Below are 25159 nucleotides of genomic sequence, written 5' to 3' on the forward strand. Positions count from 1 at the left end.
CGTCGACCGACATCAAGTGGTGTCGATCGACACTCCCTCTACAATCGCGATCCGCTCGAAGCCGAGAGTCGAATCTTGCTCCCAACCTCCTCCAAATCGCCCAAAAGTCAAAACCCAAGCCGGAAACATCCTTAGAAACCTATAGCAACCAATCCCCAGCAAGAAAACACACAAAACAACAACACACAAGCAGGAACAAGGAAATCAAAGGCTTAGATTAGCCATGGTCATGCACTCACCTCTTTGCAGGAAGATTTGGACCAACAGCAATGAATCCTACACTCCCAGCAACCTTCTAACACGTTCCTGGCCCTAGATCCTCACTCCCACAGCATGATCTCACCAAAAACACCTTGAAATCTCACAAACTCTCTCAAGAACCTTTAGAAACTGTTTGCTCCCCTTTCTCTCACTCTCAAACGGCGTAAGACAAAAAAACACGACCCTAGGTCGTTTTCCCCCTTTTAAACCTCGGTTCAATGGTTNCGTCGACCGACATCAAGTGGTGTCGATCGACACTCCCTCTACAATCGCGATCCGCTCGAAGCCGAGAGTCGAATCTTGCTCCCAACCTCCTCCAAATCGCCCAAAACTCAAAACCCAAGCCGGAAACATCCTTAGAAACCTATAGCAACCAATCCCCAGCAAGAAAACACACAAAACAACAACACACAAGCAGGAACAAGGAAATCAAAGGCTTAGATTAGCCATGGTCATGCACTCACCTCTTTGCAGGAAGATTTGGACCAACAGCAATGAATCCTACACTCCCAGCAACCTTCTAACACGTTCCTGGCCCTAGATCCTCACTCCCACAGCATGATCTCACCAAAAACACCTTGAAATCTCACAAACTCTCTCAAGAACCTTTAGAAACTGTTTGCTCCCCTTTCTCTCACTCTCAAACGGCGTAAGACAAAAAAACACGACCCTAGGTCGTTTTCCCCCTTTTAAACCTCGGTTCAATGGTTTTCCCTAAACCAAACCGGTCCAAATCGATAATTAAATCGAATTGGTCGAACCAGAGAATGTTGGTGTCGATCGACACCACCATGGTGTCGATCGACACCCATCCCAGAAAATCAATAATTGGTTCGCGGATGTTACAGATCTGGTCCTTTTATTAACGTAGAATTGAAGGTGAGAGTTTACGGAAAATACAATCAAAGATCTAAGTGCAGTTAATACGATAATAATTGCTATTTTCTCTCTGATTGCCAAAATTTCGGATCCAGAGCTCTGACAATGACATCTGGTATTTATAGTGGGCCATCAACCTAGGGCTCCTTCTGTGACTTTCACAAATGACAATTTTACTCCTGCGGCCAGATGGACTATATCCATGACTTCATGCCCTTATCTTCTTAAGAGTCTTCTATTTGGGCCTCCTAAAAAATTGGAGTCAAAGCCCATATCCAACACTATTGAGTCTTGACGTCTTAGAAAGAAAATCAATTAATCTCATATTATTCATTATTATGATTGATTCAGGTAAATTTATACGGAAGAAGAAGTATGATCTTTTATATTATTGCACATGGTCTATCATAAAATGAGCCATGTTTGCTTGAAGTACTATACGTATAAGTGTTAATGCATGTGTTATTGGAGTCTTTATATACAGTATATTGCAAATTCATTTTAAAAGGGATGTATAGCTGTATAAGTGCCTCGCCACGCCACGATCAGAGGGATCTCTTGTCTTACATGACTACTGAGGGTAGTATATGACTCACTCTCGGAGTCTCAGTCTCTCACAAAAAAAAAAAAAAAAAAGCAATCATAAGTTTTAACCCTATAAAGTAAACAGTTTACCATAAATGGAGATGGAGCCTAAGAAGCTTAGAGTACGTACCGAAGAATATCTCTTCAAAGATGAAAAATGACGTGGTAGCAACTGAAAAGCAAACGTATATTTGAAGGGAAACGTCGATAAGAACTTGAATGATCGATCATATGAATTGTAAAAAGGCCATAGAAAGTTTCTTTGTTGAGTAGTTATGTTGTAGATGATCCAGCCTCTGTTCTAACAGAGCCACCCACAGGCCACAGTTGTTCATTCATTTGACATGTCTTCAGCGACACAATATATTATAAAGGTAAAGATAAAAGTAACACAAGAAAAAAGACAGATTCTCAAGATGAGAGATCCAAACGATACAAATGTAAGAGAAGACACTTTTATTATTGATCATTTTTACAGCCTCATGGAGAAGAAAAGTAGAGAAGTTGGGGAACTCTTAGCCTATCAAGTGAATATGTAGGCAATGGTGAGTCCACAGAACAAACCAGGCACATAGCCTACTGCAGCTGCAATCCAGCTCAGTACCTGATCTTTCTCTTCCTTTTCTTCATCGTCTTCATCATGTTCTACTCCACCACATTTTTTTAGGAGAGGAGGACCGCAAAGCCCGGGGTTCTCTGCGAAAGAAGAAATGTTCTGGCTCTGAATCTGAGTGGCTTTTGGTATTGGACCTTCAAGCCTATTGTACGAAAAGTTCATCCACGCCAAAAACGTGAGTTTCCCGAGGTTTGGGGGGGATTTCGCCGGATAATATGTTTTGAGATAAATCTAATGATTGGAGATTGGCCAAGTTTGACAAAGATGGTGGAATATGGCCTGTGAAAGCGTTGTTTGACATGTTGAGGATAATCAGTTCCTTAAGTAAACCGATGGATTCAGGAATACCTCCTTCGAATTTGTTTCCGGAGACATCCATGGTTTTGTAGATTGTGAAACCTCTCCCTACCACTTCCATATCCAATCCTTTGTTCGCGAAAACCACAGATTTATGATAGAAATCTCGGTCACCTCCTACAAGCGTAAATCCAGGCGTATTATCAATAACGTCTACGACTAATGCCATTACACTCCAACCAATAAAGTAATTTGATGGCAAGACCCCACTGAAGTGATTTTCAGAAATGTCAAAAATTCGTATGAGTGGGGAAACTCAAAGAATCCCTAGGAGAAGCTATTTGGCCCATAGAAGTCGTTAGAACGAAGGACAAGAATCTGCAGATTGGGCAACGAACTCAACCAGAATGGAAATTTGTCATTGATTCTGTTATCTTCCAAGTTCAGAAACTGGAGATAACTGCAGTTGATCAGCGACTTGGGAAGTTGTCCTGATAACCGGTTGAGACCAACATCAAGCGATCTCAAGTAACCATGCAAAGATTCCTCTGGAATAACACCAGAGAGACTGTTATTTCGAAGATGCAAGATCGAAAGAGATGTATTGGAAACTCCAAAACACCGGGGAATAGAACCGCTGAAGTTGTTGTTGGAAAGATCAAGTGTACCAACTTCGCATATTGCTCTAGGAATCTCTCCCGAAAACTGATTATCAGAGGCTATAAAGCTATCGACAGTAGAGTTTGGTAACACAGTTAGTTCTCCACTAAAGGAATTATGAGCAATGTTTACATACCCCAACTCTGGAAGACTCCATAACCATTCTGGTAGTTGGCCTTTAATTTGATTGGCAGAGATGTCTAAACTATACAAACTGGTGTGGTTTTGTAGAAACTTGGGGAATTCATCAATTTTGCAGGATGATAAAACCAAGTTTCTCATGCTTGAGGGAAGATGGAGCGTTGAACTGATATTCATATGAATCCCTGAAAGATCAAGTGAGGTAAGTGACTTGAGATGCAAGAAGATGCTGAAATCAACAATGTCCCCTCCTGTGTTCCAGAAAGAGAGGCTAAGTTCCGAGAGTCCGACTAGTTTCGATATAGATCCTGGGATTGGTCCACTGAAATTGTTTTCTCCAATGTATAATTTTGAAAGGTTATATTGTGAAGAGAAGAAATTCAAAATCTCAAGAGGACCGGTGAAGTGGTTACGTCCCAGGTTAAGTTTAATCAACGAAGGGATCATGAAGAGAGAAGAGGGAACAGGTCTAGAAAATAAATTCTCGTTAATATCAAAAGACTCCAGTTTAGAAAGGCTGCTCATATTAGATGGGAGCATACCTTTGAACTGGTTAGAACTAAGGTCTATCCGGACGAGCGAGCTCAAGTTGAGTAGCACTAGTTGAAAATCTGTTAGTCGAGTCTGGTCCTTCACTGGTGAAATCATTTCTAGAAAGATCAAGATCAGTGAGATAAGAAAGACTTCCGAATGAAGAAGGAATCTTTCCAAAGAGATTGCTATTTAGGAGATTCAAAACCCTCAAATATTTGAGGTTGCCGATGGAATACGGTAGCTCACTGTTGGAATCATTATAAGAAAGATCAAGATAAGTGAGATAAGTAAGATTTCCGAGTGAGGATGGAATCTTTCCGATGAATTTGCAATCACCAAGACTCAAGACCCTCAAATATTTGAGGTTGCCAATGGAATCCGGTAGAATACCCGAGAGATTACTGAAGCTAAGATCTATGCTTTGAAGATGTTGTAGTCTAAACAGGCTACTATTAGATCTCAAAGGGCCATATGAGATCACTGCCAATGAGGTCTAACTCAACGACCTTGCCAGTCTTAGGATCACAAGAGACACTATCCCAAGAACAGCAATCAGTGTTGTTCATCCACGTCTCTGTCTTCGTTTTAAACATCATGTAATCAGAATCGGGGCTTGGGATATAAAACTCGTTCTTGAACTCCAAAAGAGCATCCCTCTGGTCTGGAAGGCACACATGGTTAGCAGGAGAAGCAATCACAAGCCTTGAGTAAGAGAGGCAGAAGATTAAACACAAGCTCCATTTTATTGTTATCCTCCTCCTCTCACTACAATAATGCATCCTACTTTTTTTTTTTTTTTTTTTTTTTTTTTTTTTTTTTTTTTTTNTTTGTGTTTTCTGTGAAACGAATTGATCTTTGGATTGTCTCACATTTGTGGAGTAAATTAAAGCTTGATATGAAATGTCTTCTGTGAAGACTAATTGATTCTACATAAAATCGAAGACCTGACTCTAGATCATTGAATTGACTCTTAAATTTGTGGAGGAGATTGAAGCTTAACTGCTCCAAAGCCTGAAGATTTCGTTTGACTATTCAAAAATGCAAATGCAGTTTCTTTTGACTACTCAAAACAGTGGTGGAGATTAATATTTGAGAGTTGTCACAAATTCTCTTTGATAAAGACAGGCGTGTGAGCTGTGGCGCCAGCCGCTACGTAAGCTGTCACTATTAGGGTGAAATCATACAATTTATTATTACATAATTAAAGATTAAGTAGAAGAGTGAACGATCGATCATGAACCAGTTCTTCTTATATGAACTGAGAAATGAGTCTATAGGAAGTACAATAGTGACAACTACTGGTCCAACTGGATTGATCATTCTATTACTATTCACCTCTTGAAAGTTGAAACCAAACACCATAAGGCTTGGAAACAGCATCAGCCTCTGTTAAATAAGCCGTTACAATATGCAGTAAGCAGCCGATAATTATGCTTCATGGCATCTTTAATACGGCAATATAAATTTCAGCTTTCACACCTCACTGTCGCTCTAGATTTGAATTAAATCATTTAGTTCAGAAAATTGTATATGTAAAGGGGTCTCTCTTGCTAGTGGCATAAACAATTTTTGTATTATTGTGACGCATAAGGAAAGAACGGCTAGACAGTAAATTCGGTTATCTAGTGATGGTCTAAGGAAAGAAATCAAGGTTGGTTGCATGAAAGTTTTGAATAGCAAATTACGAAGTAGAAGAGTAAGCTGTGTTGATGTAAGATGATTTGGGTGGAATTATGGTTCCATACCATATGTAGCATATCTGTGTACCCTGCCTGTTGTGTCCATGTGTGGCCAATTGGACCAACACCAGATCTATTCTTTTTTTTTGAGTTTCATTGTAGGAATGATTTATTCATGCACTCTTTGATTACTCTCCATGTTGTTTTTAAATTTTACAGGTTTTGACACCATATAAAAGAAGAAAATATGACTGGAAAATGCTTTATTTACATATGCTAGGCTACGATAAGGATTTTGGCCATATGGAGGCGGTTTCTCTTATATCTGCGCCAAAGTATCCAGAAAAACAGGTTAAGCCAACGTTTTGTTTTACAGCAGGGTGGGGTCTTTCTGATTGAGAGATGTAGTTAAATGACAATTTTAGTGCAACTCTTTGAATACATTACGTCTTTTGTGCTCTATCATTTCAGGATTCAAAGCCATTTTACTACATAGAACTGGTATTACCTTTTTTCTAGCTTGCTTACCTTTCCATGCTTAGTTTGTCCTGTAGGTTGGAAATATCGGTGGAAGAGATTTTTCTTAGTCATTGGCTCTTGATGTTCAAAAGCTACTTGTAAGTGACTCCAAAGGAGGACAGGTTATGGGTTATTTTCAACATAATTAAAATTCCTGATGCTGTCAACGTGGATGGCTGGGACGTATTAGCATGATCGTTACTCTGTTTTGATACATTAATATCCAATAGTAAAAATTAGAATACATTAATCATTTATAATAACAATTTACATGTACTATACAGTATAGTCTATACTCAAATACCACAAAAATCGTGGGTAAAATATCTGAACCGAAAATGTAGATGGCCAAATCGAGGCCAGAGCCTTTATAAGGTTTAAAGATAAGAAGATGATCTTGTTAGTTGCAAGCGAGATTAAATATCTGAGAAATTCTTCCTTTGAGTAGCTCACTCTATCATGGCTTAAAGTTGAATAAGGATTTGAAACTTGCATATGCAGGCTCGTACCATTGTCAATTGGGTTGGTGATGACGTCCAGGAAAGGTTGGTAGACATTAAAGGCGATCAGCTTGAGGCCTGAGTGTCTATTCATCAATAATTGGGCTGTGGTCTCATGTTTGGTGTTGAACATGACAGCATCGTTGTTCAGTCTCTCGACACAGCTTTTGTTTCCTGAACCGAACAGAGTGATAGCTGCAGGAAGGCAACCCATCGGCAGTAACGATATCACTCCAATTCTCCTTGCTCCTAGTTCATACAGATTCTGTTACAAATGACAGTATGATTCTTGTTGATACAAAGAAAGGGTAAATAACTTGACAGTTTTTTTGTTTCTTGTAATTTTGCACATTCATGAATATAAGTTCTTCAGTTAGTTACTAAACTTAGAAAATGTATAATGTAATTATTTTCCAGTTGTATAAAATAAAAAATGCAATTATTTTCCAGTTTTATAAAATGTAAAATGTTTAAAATTATTAATAAAATAACTTTTATTTAACATATTATAATTCTTCATTGTACAGCTACCATTGGAGGTATCAAATTTTAATTAATAGTAAATAGTTTTTTAACTTAAAAAGAAACAAGTTTTGTAATTTAAATAATATTGGGATACTGTTGGTGTTGGGTTTCGCCGACCTAAGGCCCGTCAACAAAGCCTATTAAATTGCGGGTCTTAAGGAGTAATGTTGAGCCTGTGATAGGCCCATAAGAAAGAGATCAATCGAGAAGAAGGCCAAGTCAAGTGCAAGAAGGGATCTCGGGATACGTTGTGGAGATCGTGGAGAAACGGGGCGAGATCGCCGGAGAAGACCCGGGGATTGATGTTAGGGTTTGTCAATATAAATGCCTCTCCATAGTTTGAGAGGGCGGACACTTGTAACTTTGCAAAAACTAAAATTTATCAATATAAATCCAGTTCGACGTCTTTCTTTATCAATCAGAGTTTATTAAATTGAGGTTTTTAGCACCTACAAATATCATGAGGGTTTCTCTGCACAGGTGGTCTTACTCCCGGCATAATCCTTGTGAGCCACGTAACATGAATCTAGAGAGAGAAAGGTAGAGTGAAATAAGAACCGTTCTTAATATACTTTCTGATCTCACTTGATTTAAAAAATCAATGAATATAATTTTAAAGAAATTTAAGAACCAATCAAAGGAGGTCGCACAAGTCCCATAGACGTGGTTCTGACCTCAACACACATATGCTGTCTCTATTACATAGTCAACTTTTCAAAGAAGACAATCATACAAAAATAGTAGTGTGATGTAGCAAATATAGTTAAAGTATTGTCAATGATACAAAAATAGTATATAATACCGTAACATGCAACTCTGTATGAGGGAAACGTCTCAACTAATACCGTATTACCGTAAATCTTTCTATGGTAGCTTTGCTTATGAAGTATGGGGGAAAATGGAATACAAGACTCTATCTATTATTATTGCACATGGTCATGAGTAATGTTTGCTTCATTGCTTGAGTAATATCATGAGTAACTGGAATTGGAGTCTTTATAGAAATACAGTACAAGTATGGTCTTTTATTATTATTGCACATGGTCAAGCATAAAAATATGAGTCATTGTTTTATCTAAGTCTTTATATGTCTTGCAAAAATTATAATTAAGAACAAACTTGTCATCAATATTAGTTGTCATGGCAAAATTAAATTAGTTTCCTTGGTGAACTGCACATTAGAGTACAAAAATGGATAATGTCTTTTTCTCTCTTTAAAAGACAGACTTGACTTGGAATTACTTGATTCTAAAGCAACCAAAATGTCATACTTAATTCTACAAAATCACCCAAAAAATGTCNAGTAATGTTGAGCCTGTGATAGGCCCATAAGAAAGAGATCAATCGAGAAGAAGGCCAAGTCAAGTGCAAGAAGGGATCTCGGGATACGTTGTGGAGATCGTGGAGAAACGGGGCGAGATCGCCGGAGAAGACCCGGGGATTGATGTTAGGGTTTGTCAATATAAATGCCTCTCCATAGTTTGAGAGGGCGGACACTTGTAACTTTGCAAAAACTAAAATTTATCAATATAAATCCAGTTCGACGTCTTTCTTTATCAATCAGAGTTTATTAAATTGAGGTTTTTAGCACCTACAAATATCATGAGGGTTTCTCTGCACAGGTGGTCTTACTCCCGGCATAATCCTTGTGAGCCACGTAACATGAATCTAGAGAGAGAAAGGTAGAGTGAAATAAGAACCGTTCTTAATATACTTTCTGATCTCACTTGATTTAAAAAATCAATGAATATAATTTTAAAGAAATTTAAGAACCAATCAAAGGAGGTCGCACAAGTCCCATAGACGTGGTTCTGACCTCAACACACATATGCTGTCTCTATTACATAGTCAACTTTTCAAAGAAGACAATCATACAAAAATAGTAGTGTGATGTAGCAAATATAGTTAAAGTATTGTCAATGATACAAAAATAGTATATAATACCGTAACATGCAACTCTGTATGAGGGAAACGTCTCAACTAATACCGTATTACCGTAAATCTTTCTATGGTAGCTTTGCTTATGAAGTATGGGGGAAAATGGAATACAAGACTCTATCTATTATTATTGCACATGGTCATGAGTAATGTTTGCTTCATTGCTTGAGTAATATCATGAGTAACTGGAATTGGAGTCTTTATAGAAATACAGTACAAGTATGGTCTTTTATTATTATTGCACATGGTCAAGCATAAAAATATGAGTCATTGTTTTATCTAAGTCTTTATATGTCTTGCAAAAATTATAATTAAGAACAAACTTGTCATCAATATTAGTTGTCATGGCAAAATTAAATTAGTTTCCTTGGTGAACTGCACATTAGAGTACAAAAATGGATAATGTCTTTTTCTCTCTTTAAAAGACAGACTTGACTTGGAATTACTTGATTCTAAAGCAACCAAAATGTCATACTTAATTCTACAAAATCACCCAAAAAATGTCTAACATACTCACTAAGGCTCTAGGAAGAATCAAGTTCAAGGAGATGAGGGACCTTGTTGGAGTTCATGATTTGTCAAAGATCAATTTCAAGCTTAAGGAGGTGAATGTTGGATAAGCTTGACATGGCTTGAGTCATAAGCCAACCAAGTTATGGTTTAATAAAGAGATAAGGACCAATATCTTTAGGAGTTATCTAGAGATACATATGTTTAGGAGTTATCTAAATATATTTTCTAATGTGTTTAGGTTTTGGTCAANTGTGATGTAGCAAATATAGTTAAAGTATTGTCAATGATACAAAAATAGTATATAATACCGTAACATGCAACTCTGTATGAGGGAAACGTCTCAACTAATACCGTATTACCGTAAATCTTTCTATGGTAGCTTTGCTTATGAAGTATGGGGGAAAATGGAATACAAGACTCTATCTATTATTATTGCACATGGTCATGAGTAATGTTTGCTTCATTGCTTGAGTAATATCATGAGTAACTGGAATTGGAGTCTTTATAGAAATACAGTACAAGTATGGTCTTTTATTATTATTGCACATGGTCAAGCATAAAAATATGAGTCATTGTTTTATCTAAGTCTTTATATGTCTTGCAAAAATTATAATTAAGAACAAACTTGTCATCAATATTAGTTGTCATGGCAAAATTAAATTAGTTTCCTTGGTGAACTGCACATTAGAGTACAAAAATGGATAATGTCTTTTTCTCTCTTTAAAAGACAGACTTGACTTGGAATTACTTGATTCTAAAGCAACCAAAATGTCATACTTAATTCTACAAAATCACCCAAAAAATGTCTAACATACTCACTAAGGCTCTAGGAAGAATCAAGTTCAAGGAGATGAGGGACCTTGTTGGAGTTCATGATTTGTCAAAGATCAATTTCAAGCTTAAGGAGGTGAATGTTGGATAAGCTTGACATGGCTTGAGTCATAAGCCAACCAAGTTATGGTTTAATAAAGAGATAAGGACCAATATCTTTAGGAGTTATCTAGAGATACATATGTTTAGGAGTTATCTAAATATATTTTCTAATGTGTTTAGGTTTTGGTCAAGGTGTTCTCTATATAAGGAGATGCAAACTTGTTGCATAACTTATGAGAGATTAAGAGTTTAGGAACTTTAGTTGTTGAGAGATTTTCTAAAGCAATAAAGAGGGATAGTTTTACTTGAGTTTCTTAATCTTACTTTTGAATTCTAGAATATACAAGTGNTGCACATTAGAGTACAAAAATGGATAATGTCTTTTTCTCTCTTTAAAAGACAGACTTGACTTGGAATTACTTGATTCTAAAGCAACCAAAATGTCATACTTAATTCTACAAAATCACCCAAAAAATGTCAAACATACTCACTAAGGCTCTAGGAAGAATCAAGTTCAAGGAGATGAGGGACCTTGTTGGAGTTCATGATTTGTCAAAGATCAATTTCAAGCTTAAGGAGGTGAATGTTGGATAAGCTTGACATGGCTTGAGTCATAAGCCAACCAAGTTATGGTTTAATAAAGAGATAAGGACCAATATCTTTAGGAGTTATCTAGAGATACATATGTTTAGGAGTTATCTAAATATATTTTCTAATGTGTTTAGGTTTTGGTCAAGGTGTTCTCTATATAAGGAGATGCAAACTTGTTGCATAACTTATGAGAGATTAAGAGTTTAGGAACTTTAGTTGTTGAGAGATTTTCTAAAGCAATAAAGAGGGATAGTTTTACTTGAGTTTCTTAATCTTACTTTTGAATTCTAGAATATACAAGTGCAATTGGAGTCTTATACAGAAGAAGTATGGTCTTTATATTATTGCACACATGGTCAATCATAAACAAATGAGCCTGTTGATATTATCTTAGTCAATCATAATTAAAGACATTGTTTGCTTGCGTTATCTAATAAGTCTTTATATATTAAACTTGTCATCAATATTATTAACTGTGGCAAAATTAAATTAGTTTCCTTGGTGAACACATTGGATTACAAAAATGGATAATGTCTTTTTCCCTCTTTAAAAGACAGACTTGACTTGAAATTACTAGATTCTAAAGCAACCAAAATGTCATACTTAATTCTACAAAATCACCCAAAAAATGTCAAACATACTCACTAAGGCTCTAGGAAGAATCAAGTTCATGGAGATGAGGGACCTTGTTGGAGTTCATGATTTGTCAAAGATCAGTTTCAAGCTTAAGGTGGTGAATGTTGGATAAGCTTGACATGGCTTGAGTCATAAGCCAACCAAGTTATGGTTTAATAAAGAGATAAGGACCAATATCTTTAGGAGTTATCTAAATATATTTTCTAATGTGTTTAGGTTTTGGTCAAGGTGTTCTCTATATAAGGAGATGCAAATTTGTTGCATAACTTAAGAGAGATTAAGAGTTTAGGAGCTTTAGTTTTTGAGAGATTTTCTAAAGCAATAAAGAGAGATATTTTTTAGTTAAGTTTCTTAATCTTACTTTTGAATTCTAGAATATACAAGTGCAATTGGAGTCTTATACAGAAGAAGTATGGTCTTTATATTATTGCACACATGGTCAATCATAAACAAATGAGCCTGTTGATATTATCATAGTCAATCATAATTAAAGACATTGTTTGCTTGCGTGATCTACTAAGTCTTTATATATTAAACTTGTCATCAATATTAGTTGTCATGGCAAAATTAAATTAGTTTCCTTGGTGAACACACTGGATTACAAAAATGGATAATGTCTTTTTCCCTCTTTAAAAGACAGACTTGACTTGGAATTACTTGATTCTAAAGCAACCAAAATGTCATCCTTAATTCTACAAAATCACCCAAAAAATGTCAAATGCTTAGTTTTGCTTGCACGACACATATCTTATCATGTAAAGACCCGCCAAAAAGTCTCTATCCCTCCAATGTCAGATATGGAAGCAGTCTCTTCTTGGGGAAACACGCATCTTGACTCCGTCGATCCGGAGATCCACGGCCTAATCGAGAAGGAGAAACGCCGGCAATATCGAGGAATCGAACTCATCGCAGCCGAGAATTTCACATCCTTAGCCGTCATGGAAGCTCTCGGAAGTCCGCTCACAAATAAATACTCGGAAGGTCTGCCTGGTAATCGTTACTACGGAGGTACCGAGTTCATCGATGAGATCGAGAGTCTCTGCCGCTCACGCGCTCTCGAGGCTTTCCATTGTGATCCAGAGAAATGGGGCGTTAACGTTCAGCCTTACTCTGGTTCCCCTGCCAATTTCGCAGCCTACACCGCCTTGCTCCAGCCCCATGATCGTATGATGGGGCTTGATCTGCCTTCAGGTGGTCATTTGACTCATGGTTACTATACCTCTGGTGGGAAGAACATCTCGGCGACCTCGATCTACTTCGAAAACTTTCCGTACAAGGTTGATTCCACCACTGGTTACATTGATTACGACAAGCTTGAGGAGAAGGCTATGGATTTTAGGCCTAAGTTAATCATCTGTGGAGGTACATCTTACCCTAGAGAATGGGATTACGCGAGATTCAGGGCTGTCGCGGACGAGGTTGGGGCTTTTTTGCTCTGCGACATGGCTCACAACAGTGCCCTTGTTGCTGCTCAGGTATAATATATATACTAGCATTATGGCCCCTGCTATGTATTTATAAACTTTTGACAGTAACTGAAATATATTTTAGCATCAAACATCTCTTGCTATAATCTAAACATATTAATAACTTGCGTTTATGTTAGATCTGGTTTCGTGTAGCATTTTGATTGAGCTAGTCTCGGAGAACAAATCATATCACATTGTTAAAATCTTTTGATCTTACTTTTGATGTCTCTCAAGTGGTGCGGTGTGAACTCTGTTTATTATGTTCACAGGAAGCCACAGACCCGTTTGAGTACTGTGACATTGTGACAACCTCAACTCACAAGAGCTTAAGAGGTCCAAGGGCCGGTATGATCTTCTACAGGAAGGGCGCAAAACCAGCCAAGGAGGGGCAACCCGAGGGTGCTGTTTTTGACCTTGAGGAAAAAATCAACTTTGCTGTATTCCCTGCGCTTCAAAGTGGTCCTCACAATAACAAGATCGGTGCTCTAGCTGTTGCATTGAAGCAGGCAATGGCTCCTAGCTTCAAGGTTTATCCAAAACAGGTGAAAGCCAATGCTGCATGCCTAGCAAACTACTTGATGGCCAAGGGATACTGTATTGTAACCGGTGGAACTGACAACCACCTCATTCTCTGGGATCTTCGCCCTCTTGGATTAACCGGTCAGTGAGAAAAAATCCACCATTAATTCTTTATATACCGAACTGTCTCTGATGTTAGATATGCATCTGCTTCTGCCAGGTGACAAGCTTGAGAAGCTCTTGGATTTGTGCTACATAACATTGAACAGGAATGCAGTATTTGGAGACACTAGTTTTCTTGCTCCCGGAGGTGTAAGAATTGGTACACCCGCGATGACCTCAAGAGGATTGGTGGAGAGAGACTTTGAGCAGATAGGAGAGTTCTTGAGCCGTGCCGTGACACTCACGTTGGAGATCCAGAATCAGTACGGTGAGCTGACGGAAGACTTTAACAAGGGTTTGGTGAACAACAAGGAGATGGATGAGCTAAAGGATGATGTCGAGAAGTTCACTTACTCTTTTGAAATGCCTGGATTTGTCATCTCTGATACGACTAACTACGATTAGAGATCTCTCTCAGTCTCTCTCTGTAGTCTTTCTATTTTTATCAATGTGCTTTTGTATGTATTTTAGAAGCAAACAATAATAAAGAATATTTGCATTCTAACACACTTTCTATAAAAAAATTGCATTCTAACACATTTTTTAAGAGGGGCGGTCCGTAGGTAAATGATGCCTAAAGCATGGTCAAAAATTGTTGCCCACTGACTTCTTTTTCTATATACATAAGATTATATAAGTATATTATGAAATAAATTAAGCATATTATAAGAATTTAAAGTGTTTGAAGAACAAAAAAGAGTACTAAAAAATCCAAAACATCTATGGCAATATGCATTGTAATATTTTTGATATATTTTTTTGGTCAAAATGTGTTTATAAGTAATGTGTTAAAATTTTGGATTCAAAGCTTCGAAAGATGGATTTTAAAAAGTACTTGTTTAAATTTTAGAAACCAAGAGAAGAAAAAAAACTTATAATAGCTAAGACTAAGAATAACACGTTAATATGATATAAAATCCAAAATGTATACTTTAAATAACTAGACTCCAAATATAAAACAAATAAAAAGAAGAGATAATAAAAGGTAGAAGACAATTCAGACGTACAAACTAAAAATTGATGCCCCTAAAATTACAAAAAAAATATGATGCTTAAAGCTTTTGCTTCACCAGCTTCCTGGGCTGGCTCTGCTTTCCTTTTGAACCACCATACACTTTTCTTATTGTGTTTTATTTTCTTACCCTCTAACTCTCTCTCTTTCCAAACACTTTATTTCTCAACACACATCTTTCTTTTATTTTTTATTTTTTACTCTATTTTCTTTCCTTTATCTTTCTTTCTCACCCTTTCTAACTCTCTCTCTCTATTTCCAAATAATTTTTATTTTATTTGTTTATCTTTCTCCCTTTCTTTGATATATGTGTTTGAATAATCTTGAGTAGTGGATAACAATATATATATTCCTTAGCCACATTTTATCTTTTTAAAATTTTGTATTTTGATATATTTATCATCTACAAAATCAAATCCAAATGCTTATATGTTTATGATTATTTAGTTTCATGTTCAATATATATAATATCATCCATCAAATTTTTTTCATATGTTATTGATCATCAGTTTTATGCTTTCTAGTAAAAAATCTTCAGATTTGGCTACATTTGTTACAATGACTATGAATTTAAATTTATGATTATGGTTTATGATCTAAAATTTAGGATTTAGGGTTTAGGGTTTAGAGTTTTAGGGTTTAGGGCCTAGAGATTTAGGGTTTAGAGTTTAGTATAGGATATCATGAACAGTTTCATGCTTAGGTTTTTAGGGGATATGATGAGGTTAAAATTGTTTGGTAGTTAACAATGACTAATTCACCAAAACACAAGTAGTTTTTAGTGGACGTGTATAATTTAGCGTCCATGTGGACTTGATTTTATGGACATGAAAGATTAAAATCGTTTGATAGTTTACCATGACTACTTTACTAAACCACAAGTTGTTTAACTAATTAGGTATTCATATGTTTTTTTTCTCTGGTCATCCAAAATAAGTATCCATCTATGCATGTTAACCATCCAAATAATAGCGAACAACATCAATGAATTTGGAAATTTATAAAGAATGTAATGCAAGAAGTCAAAAATTTGGCCTAATTTAAGGTTTAGGGTTTACAGGTTGGGGTATGTCAATTTCATGTTTTATAGTAAAAGATCTTCATATTTGATTACATTTGTTAAAGTTTCTATGAAATTAAATTTATGATTATGGTTTATGATCTAAGGTTAAGGTTTAAAGTTTAGGATTTAGGTGTTAGAGTTTAGGCTTTAGGGTTTAGGATTTAGGGTTTAGGGTTTAGGGTTTAGGGTTTTGAGGTTTTGGATTTTGGGTTTAGGATAGGATATAATGAATGGTCTCATGCTTAGTTTTTCAGGAGATATGATGAGGTTAAAATTGTTTGATAGTTAACAACGATTGTTTCACCAAAACACAAGTAGTTTTTAGTGGACGTGTATAACTCATCATCCATGTGGATTTGATTTTAGAATAAGTATCCACATAAGTATCCACAAATAAGACATTAGTATCCACAAATACGTATCCACATAATAAGACATTTTTAACATCCACGTAACAATTAACATATATTCAACTATAATTGGATAATTAGGTATTCATATATTTTTCTCTGATCATCCAAAAGTAATAAAGAGAGATATTTTTTAGTTAAGTTTCTTAATCTTACTTTTGAATTCTAGAATATACAAGTGCAATTGGAGTCTTATACAGAAGAAGTATGGTCTTTATATTATTGCACACATGGTCAATCATAAACAAATGAGCCTGTTGATATTATCATAGTCAATCATAATTAAAGACATTGTTTGCTTGCGTGATCTACTAAGTCTTTATATATTAAACTTGTCATCAATATTAGTTGTCATGGCAAAATTAAATTAGTTTCCTTGGTGAACACACTGGATTACAAAAATGGATAATGTCTTTTTCCCTCTTTAAAAGACAGACTTGACTTGGAATTACTTGATTCTAAAGCAACCAAAATGTCATCCTTAATTCTACAAAATCACCCAAAAAATGTCAAATGCTTAGTTTTGCTTGCACGACACATATCTTATCATGTAAAGACCCGCCAAAAAGTCTCTATCCCTCCAATGTCAGATATGGAAGCAGTCTCTTCTTGGGGAAACACGCATCTTGACTCCGTCGATCCGGAGATCCACGGCCTAATCGAGAAGGAGAAACGCCGGCAATATCGAGGAATCGAACTCATCGCAGCCGAGAATTTCACATCCTTAGCCGTCATGGAAGCTCTCGGAAGTCCGCTCACAAATAAATACTCGGAAGGTCTGCCTGGTAATCGTTACTACGGAGGTACCGAGTTCATCGATGAGATCGAGAGTCTCTGCCGCTCACGCGCTCTCGAGGCTTTCCATTGTGATCCAGAGAAATGGGGCGTTAACGTTCAGCCTTACTCTGGTTCCCCTGCCAATTTCGCAGCCTACACCGCCTTGCTCCAGCCCCATGATCGTATGATGGGGCTTGATCTGCCTTCAGGTGGTCATTTGACTCATGGTTACTATACCTCTGGTGGGAAGAACATCTCGGCGACCTCGATCTACTTCGAAAACTTTCCGTACAAGGTTGATTCCACCACTGGTTACATTGATTACGACAAGCTTGAGGAGAAGGCTATGGATTTTAGGCCTAAGTTAATCATCTGTGGAGGTACATCTTACCCTAGAGAATGGGATTACGCGAGATTCAGGGCTGTCGCGGACGAGGTTGGGGCTTTTTTGCTCTGCGACATGGCTCACAACAGTGCCCTTGTTGCTGCTCAGGTATAATATATATACTAGCATTATGGCCCCTGCTATGTATTTATAAACTTTTGACAGTAACTGAAATATATTTTAGCATCAAACATCTCTTGCTATAATCTAAACATATTAATAACTTGCGTTTATGTTAGATCTGGTTTCGTGTAGCATTTTGATTGAGCTAGTCTCGGAGAACAAATCATATCACATTGTTAAAATCTTTTGATCTTACTTTTGATGTCTCTCAAGTGGTGCGGTGTGAACTCTGTTTATTATGTTCACAGGAAGCCACAGACCCGTTTGAGTACTGTGACATTGTGACAACCTCAACTCACAAGAGCTTAAGAGGTCCAAGGGCCGGTATGATCTTCTACAGGAAGGGCGCAAAACCAGCCAAGGAGGGGCAACCCGAGGGTGCTGTTTTTGACCTTGAGGAAAAAATCAACTTTGCTGTATTCCCTGCGCTTCAAAGTGGTCCTCACAATAACAAGATCGGTGCTCTAGCTGTTGCATTGAAGCAGGCAATGGCTCCTAGCTTCAAGGTTTATCCAAAACAGGTGAAAGCCAATGCTGCATGCCTAGCAAACTACTTGATGGCCAAGGGATACTGTATTGTAACCGGTGGAACTGACAACCACCTCATTCTCTGGGATCTTCGCCCTCTTGGATTAACCGGTCAGTGAGAAAAAATCCACCATTAATTCTTTATATACCGAACTGTCTCTGATGTTAGATATGCATCTGCTTCTGCCAGGTGACAAGCTTGAGAAGCTCTTGGATTTGTGCTACATAACATTGAACAGGAATGCAGTATTTGGAGACACTAGTTTTCTTGCTCCCGGAGGTGTAAGAATTGGTACACCCGCGATGACCTCAAGAGGATTGGTGGAGAGAGACTTTGAGCAGATAGGAGAGTTCTTGAGCCGTGCCGTGACACTCACGTTGGAGATCCAGAATCAGTACGGTGAGCTGACGGAAGACTTTAACAAGGGTTTGGTGAACAACAAGGAGATGGATGAGCTAAAGGATGATGTCGAGAAGTTCACTTACTCTTTTGAAATGCCTGGATTTGTCATCTCTGATACGACTAACTACGATTAGAGATCTCTCTCAGTCTCTCTCTGTAGTCTTTCTATTTTTATCAATGTGCTTTTGTATGTATTTTAGAAGCAAACAATAATAAAGAATATTTGCATTCTAACACACTTTCTATAAAAAAATTGCATTCTAACACATTTTTTAAGAGGGGCGGTCCGTAGGTAAATGATGCCTAAAGCATGGTCAAAAATTGTTGCCCACTGACTTCTTTTTCTATATACATAAGATTATATAAGTATATTATGAAATAAATTAAGCATATTATAAGAATTTAAAGTGTTTGAAGAACAAAAAAGAGTACTAAAAAATCCAAAACATCTATGGCAATATGCATTGTAATATTTTTGATATATTTTTTTGGTCAAAATGTGTTTATAAGTAATGTGTTAAAATTTTGGATTCAAAGCTTCGAAAGATGGATTTTAAAAAGTACTTGTTTAAATTTTAGAAACCAAGAGAAGAAAAAAAACTTATAATAGCTAAGACTAAGAATAACACGTTAATATGATATAAAATCCAAAATGTATACTTTAAATAACTAGACTCCAAATATAAAACAAATAAAAAGAAGAGATAATAAAAGGTAGAAGACAATTCAGACGTACAAACTAAAAATTGATGCCCCTAAAATTACAAAAAAAATATGATGCTTAAAGCTTTTGCTTCACCAGCTTCCTGGGCTGGCTCTGCTTTCCTTTTGAACCACCATACACTTTTCTTATTGTGTTTTATTTTCTTACCCTCTAACTCTCTCTCTTTCCAAACACTTTATTTCTCAACACACATCTTTCTTTTATTTTTTATTTTTTACTCTATTTTCTTTCCTTTATCTTTCTTTCTCACCCTTTCTAACTCTCTCTCTCTATTTCCAAATAATTTTTATTTTATTTGTTTATCTTTCTCCCTTTCTTTGATATATGTGTTTGAATAATCTTGAGTAGTGGATAACAATATATATATTCCTTAGCCACATTTTATCTTTTTAAAATTTTGTATTTTGATATATTTATCATCTACAAAATCAAATCCAAATGCTTATATGTTTATGATTATTTAGTTTCATGTTCAATATATATAATATCATCCATCAAATTTTTTTCATATGTTATTGATCATCAGTTTTATGCTTTCTAGTAAAAAATCTTCAGATTTGGCTACATTTGTTACAATGACTATGAATTTAAATTTATGATTATGGTTTATGATCTAAAATTTAGGATTTAGGGTTTAGGGTTTAGAGTTTTAGGGTTTAGGGCCTAGAGATTTAGGGTTTAGAGTTTAGTATAGGATATCATGAACAGTTTCATGCTTAGGTTTTTAGGGGATATGATGAGGTTAAAATTGTTTGGTAGTTAACAATGACTAATTCACCAAAACACAAGTAGTTTTTAGTGGACGTGTATAATTTAGCGTCCATGTGGACTTGATTTTATGGACATGAAAGATTAAAATCGTTTGATAGTTTACCATGACTACTTTACTAAACCACAAGTTGTTTAACTAATTAGGTATTCATATGTTTTTTTTCTCTGGTCATCCAAAATAAGTATCCATCTATGCATGTTAACCATCCAAATAATAGCGAACAACATCAATGAATTTGGAAATTTATAAAGAATGTAATGCAAGAAGTCAAAAATTTGGCCTAATTTAAGGTTTAGGGTTTACAGGTTGGGGTATGTCAATTTCATGTTTTATAGTAAAAGATCTTCATATTTGATTACATTTGTTAAAGTTTCTATGAAATTAAATTTATGATTATGGTTTATGATCTAAGGTTAAGGTTTAAAGTTTAGGATTTAGGTGTTAGAGTTTAGGCTTTAGGGTTTAGGATTTAGGGTTTAGGGTTTAGGGTTTAGGGTTTTGAGGTTTTGGATTTTGGGTTTAGGATAGGATATAATGAATGGTCTCATGCTTAGTTTTTCAGGAGATATGATGAGGTTAAAATTGTTTGATAGTTAACAACGATTGTTTCACCAAAACACAAGTAGTTTTTAGTGGACGTGTATAACTCATCATCCATGTGGATTTGATTTTAGAATAAGTATCCACATAAGTATCCACAAATAAGACATTAGTATCCACAAATACGTATCCACATAATAAGACATTTTTAACATCCACGTAACAATTAACATATATTCAACTATAATTGGATAATTAGGTATTCATATATTTTTCTCTGATCATCCAAAAGTAATAAAGAGAGATATTTTTTAGTTAAGTTTCTTAATCTTACTTTTGAATTCTAGAATATACAAGTGCAATTGGAGTCTTATACAGAAGAAGTATGGTCTTTATATTATTGCACACATGGTCAATCATAAACAAATGAGCCTGTTGATATTATCATAGTCAATCATAATTAAAGACATTGTTTGCTTGCGTGATCTACTAAGTCTTTATATATTAAACTTGTCATCAATATTAGTTGTCATGGCAAAATTAAATTAGTTTCCTTGGTGAACACACTGGATTACAAAAATGGATAATGTCTTTTTCCCTCTTTAAAAGACAGACTTGACTTGGAATTACTTGATTCTAAAGCAACCAAAATGTCATCCTTAATTCTACAAAATCACCCAAAAAATGTCAAATGCTTAGTTTTGCTTGCACGACACATATCTTATCATGTAAAGACCCGCCAAAAAGTCTCTATCCCTCCAATGTCAGATATGGAAGCAGTCTCTTCTTGGGGAAACACGCATCTTGACTCCGTCGATCCGGAGATCCACGGCCTAATCGAGAAGGAGAAACGCCGGCAATATCGAGGAATCGAACTCATCGCAGCCGAGAATTTCACATCCTTAGCCGTCATGGAAGCTCTCGGAAGTCCGCTCACAAATAAATACTCGGAAGGTCTGCCTGGTAATCGTTACTACGGAGGTACCGAGTTCATCGATGAGATCGAGAGTCTCTGCCGCTCACGCGCTCTCGAGGCTTTCCATTGTGATCCAGAGAAATGGGGCGTTAACGTTCAGCCTTACTCTGGTTCCCCTGCCAATTTCGCAGCCTACACCGCCTTGCTCCAGCCCCATGATCGTATGATGGGGCTTGATCTGCCTTCAGGTGGTCATTTGACTCATGGTTACTATACCTCTGGTGGGAAGAACATCTCGGCGACCTCGATCTACTTCGAAAACTTTCCGTACAAGGTTGATTCCACCACTGGTTACATTGATTACGACAAGCTTGAGGAGAAGGCTATGGATTTTAGGCCTAAGTTAATCATCTGTGGAGGTACATCTTACCCTAGAGAATGGGATTACGCGAGATTCAGGGCTGTCGCGGACGAGGTTGGGGCTTTTTTGCTCTGCGACATGGCTCACAACAGTGCCCTTGTTGCTGCTCAGGTATAATATATATACTAGCATTATGGCCCCTGCTATGTATTTATAAACTTTTGACAGTAACTGAAATATATTTTAGCATCAAACATCTCTTGCTATAATCTAAACATATTAATAACTTGCGTTTATGTTAGATCTGGTTTCGTGTAGCATTTTGATTGAGCTAGTCTCGGAGAACAAATCATATCACATTGTTAAAATCTTTTGATCTTACTTTTGATGTCTCTCAAGTGGTGCGGTGTGAACTCTGTTTATTATGTTCACAGGAAGCCACAGACCCGTTTGAGTACTGTGACATTGTGACAACCTCAACTCACAAGAGCTTAAGAGGTCCAAGGGCCGGTATGATCTTCTACAGGAAGGGCGCAAAACCAGCCAAGGAGGGGCAACCCGAGGGTGCTGTTTTTGACCTTGAGGAAAAAATCAACTTTGCTGTATTCCCTGCGCTTCAAAGTGGTCCTCACAATAACAAGATCGGTGCTCTAGCTGTTGCATTGAAGCAGGCAATGGCTCCTAGCTTCAAGGTTTATCCAAAACAGGTGAAAGCCAATGCTGCATGCCTAGCAAACTACTTGATGGCCAAGGGATACTGTATTGTAACCGGTGGAACTGACAACCACCTCATTCTCTGGGATCTTCGCCCTCTTGGATTAACCGGTCAGTGAGAAAAAATCCACCATTAATTCTTTATATACCGAACTGTCTCTGATGTTAGATATGCATCTGCTTCTGCCAGGTGACAAGCTTGAGAAGCTCTTGGATTTGTGCTACATAACATTGAACAGGAATGCAGTATTTGGAGACACTAGTTTTCTTGCTCCCGGAGGTGTAAGAATTGGTACACCCGCGATGACCTCAAGAGGATTGGTGGAGAGAGACTTTGAGCAGATAGGAGAGTTCTTGAGCCGTGCCGTGACACTCACGTTGGAGATCCAGAATCAGTACGGTGAGCTGACGGAAGACTTTAACAAGGGTTTGGTGAACAACAAGGAGATGGATGAGCTAAAGGATGATGTCGAGAAGTTCACTTACTCTTTTGAAATGCCTGGATTTGTCATCTCTGATACGACTAACTACGATTAGAGATCTCTCTCAGTCTCTCTCTGTAGTCTTTCTATTTTTATCAATGTGCTTTTGTATGTATTTTAGAAGCAAACAATAATAAAGAATATTTGCATTCTAACACACTTTCTATAAAAAAATTGCATTCTAACACATTTTTTAAGAGGGGCGGTCCGTAGGTAAATGATGCCTAAAGCATGGTCAAAAATTGTTGCCCACTGACTTCTTTTTCTATATACATAAGATTATATAAGTATATTATGAAATAAATTAAGCATATTATAAGAATTTAAAGTGTTTGAAGAACAAAAAAGAGTACTAAAAAATCCAAAACATCTATGGCAATATGCATTGTAATATTTTTGATATATTTTTTTGGTCAAAATGTGTTTATAAGTAATGTGTTAAAATTTTGGATTCAAAGCTTCGAAAGATGGATTTTAAAAAGTACTTGTTTAAATTTTAGAAACCAAGAGAAGAAAAAAAACTTATAATAGCTAAGACTAAGAATAACACGTTAATATGATATAAAATCCAAAATGTATACTTTAAATAACTAGACTCCAAATATAAAACAAATAAAAAGAAGAGATAATAAAAGGTAGAAGACAATTCAGACGTACAAACTAAAAATTGATGCCCCTAAAATTACAAAAAAAATATGATGCTTAAAGCTTTTGCTTCACCAGCTTCCTGGGCTGGCTCTGCTTTCCTTTTGAACCACCATACACTTTTCTTATTGTGTTTTATTTTCTTACCCTCTAACTCTCTCTCTTTCCAAACACTTTATTTCTCAACACACATCTTTCTTTTATTTTTTATTTTTTACTCTATTTTCTTTCCTTTATCTTTCTTTCTCACCCTTTCTAACTCTCTCTCTCTATTTCCAAATAATTTTTATTTTATTTGTTTATCTTTCTCCCTTTCTTTGATATATGTGTTTGAATAATCTTGAGTAGTGGATAACAATATATATATTCCTTAGCCACATTTTATCTTTTTAAAATTTTGTATTTTGATATATTTATCATCTACAAAATCAAATCCAAATGCTTATATGTTTATGATTATTTAGTTTCATGTTCAATATATATAATATCATCCATCAAATTTTTTTCATATGTTATTGATCATCAGTTTTATGCTTTCTAGTAAAAAATCTTCAGATTTGGCTACATTTGTTACAATGACTATGAATTTAAATTTATGATTATGGTTTATGATCTAAAATTTAGGATTTAGGGTTTAGGGTTTAGAGTTTTAGGGTTTAGGGCCTAGAGATTTAGGGTTTAGAGTTTAGTATAGGATATCATGAACAGTTTCATGCTTAGGTTTTTAGGGGATATGATGAGGTTAAAATTGTTTGGTAGTTAACAATGACTAATTCACCAAAACACAAGTAGTTTTTAGTGGACGTGTATAATTTAGCGTCCATGTGGACTTGATTTTATGGACATGAAAGATTAAAATCGTTTGATAGTTTACCATGACTACTTTACTAAACCACAAGTTGTTTAACTAATTAGGTATTCATATGTTTTTTTTCTCTGGTCATCCAAAATAAGTATCCATCTATGCATGTTAACCATCCAAATAATAGCGAACAACATCAATGAATTTGGAAATTTATAAAGAATGTAATGCAAGAAGTCAAAAATTTGGCCTAATTTAAGGTTTAGGGTTTACAGGTTGGGGTATGTCAATTTCATGTTTTATAGTAAAAGATCTTCATATTTGATTACATTTGTTAAAGTTTCTATGAAATTAAATTTATGATTATGGTTTATGATCTAAGGTTAAGGTTTAAAGTTTAGGATTTAGGTGTTAGAGTTTAGGCTTTAGGGTTTAGGATTTAGGGTTTAGGGTTTAGGGTTTAGGGTTTTGAGGTTTTGGATTTTGGGTTTAGGATAGGATATAATGAATGGTCTCATGCTTAGTTTTTCAGGAGATATGATGAGGTTAAAATTGTTTGATAGTTAACAACGATTGTTTCACCAAAACACAAGTAGTTTTTAGTG

At 36.1% G+C, this 25159-nt stretch overlaps 5 protein-coding genes across 5 annotated transcripts; 3 read left to right on the forward strand and 2 right to left on the reverse strand.

Annotated features, from left to right (window-relative positions):
• Nucleotides 2249-2867, reverse strand: LOC109127975 (receptor like protein 30-like). Its single transcript, XM_019233620.1, has 2 exons — nt 2602-2867; nt 2249-2483 (listed from the first exon to the last, which is right to left on the reverse strand). The coding sequence occupies exons 1-2, from the start codon at nt 2865-2867 to the stop codon at nt 2249-2251; spliced, it is 501 nt and encodes a 166-aa protein (XP_019089165.1).
• LOC104733696 (receptor-like protein 12) lies at nt 2966-4087 on the reverse strand. Its single transcript, XM_010453256.1, has one exon. The coding sequence runs from the start codon at nt 4085-4087 to the stop codon at nt 2966-2968; it is 1122 nt and encodes a 373-aa protein (XP_010451558.1).
• Nucleotides 12329-14402, forward strand: LOC104732317 (serine hydroxymethyltransferase 5-like). Its single transcript, XM_010451848.2, has 3 exons — nt 12329-13222; nt 13486-13876; nt 13956-14402. Exons 1-3 carry the CDS (start codon nt 12425-12427, stop codon nt 14300-14302), a joined length of 1536 nt encoding a protein of 511 aa, XP_010450150.1. The 5' UTR covers nt 12329-12424; the 3' UTR covers nt 14303-14402.
• LOC104732318 (serine hydroxymethyltransferase 5-like) lies at nt 16762-18832 on the forward strand. Its single transcript, XM_010451849.2, has 3 exons — nt 16762-17652; nt 17916-18306; nt 18386-18832. The coding sequence occupies exons 1-3, from the start codon at nt 16855-16857 to the stop codon at nt 18730-18732; spliced, it is 1536 nt and encodes a 511-aa protein (XP_010450151.1). The 5' UTR covers nt 16762-16854; the 3' UTR covers nt 18733-18832.
• Nucleotides 21192-23262, forward strand: LOC104732320 (serine hydroxymethyltransferase 5-like). The gene is made up of 3 exons (XM_010451850.2): nt 21192-22082; nt 22346-22736; nt 22816-23262. Exons 1-3 carry the CDS (start codon nt 21285-21287, stop codon nt 23160-23162), a joined length of 1536 nt encoding a protein of 511 aa, XP_010450152.1. The 5' UTR covers nt 21192-21284; the 3' UTR covers nt 23163-23262.

This window comes from Camelina sativa, chromosome 12 (genome assembly GCF_000633955.1).
Source record: "Camelina sativa cultivar DH55 chromosome 12, Cs, whole genome shotgun sequence".
Taxonomy (NCBI): domain Eukaryota; kingdom Viridiplantae; phylum Streptophyta; class Magnoliopsida; order Brassicales; family Brassicaceae; genus Camelina; species Camelina sativa.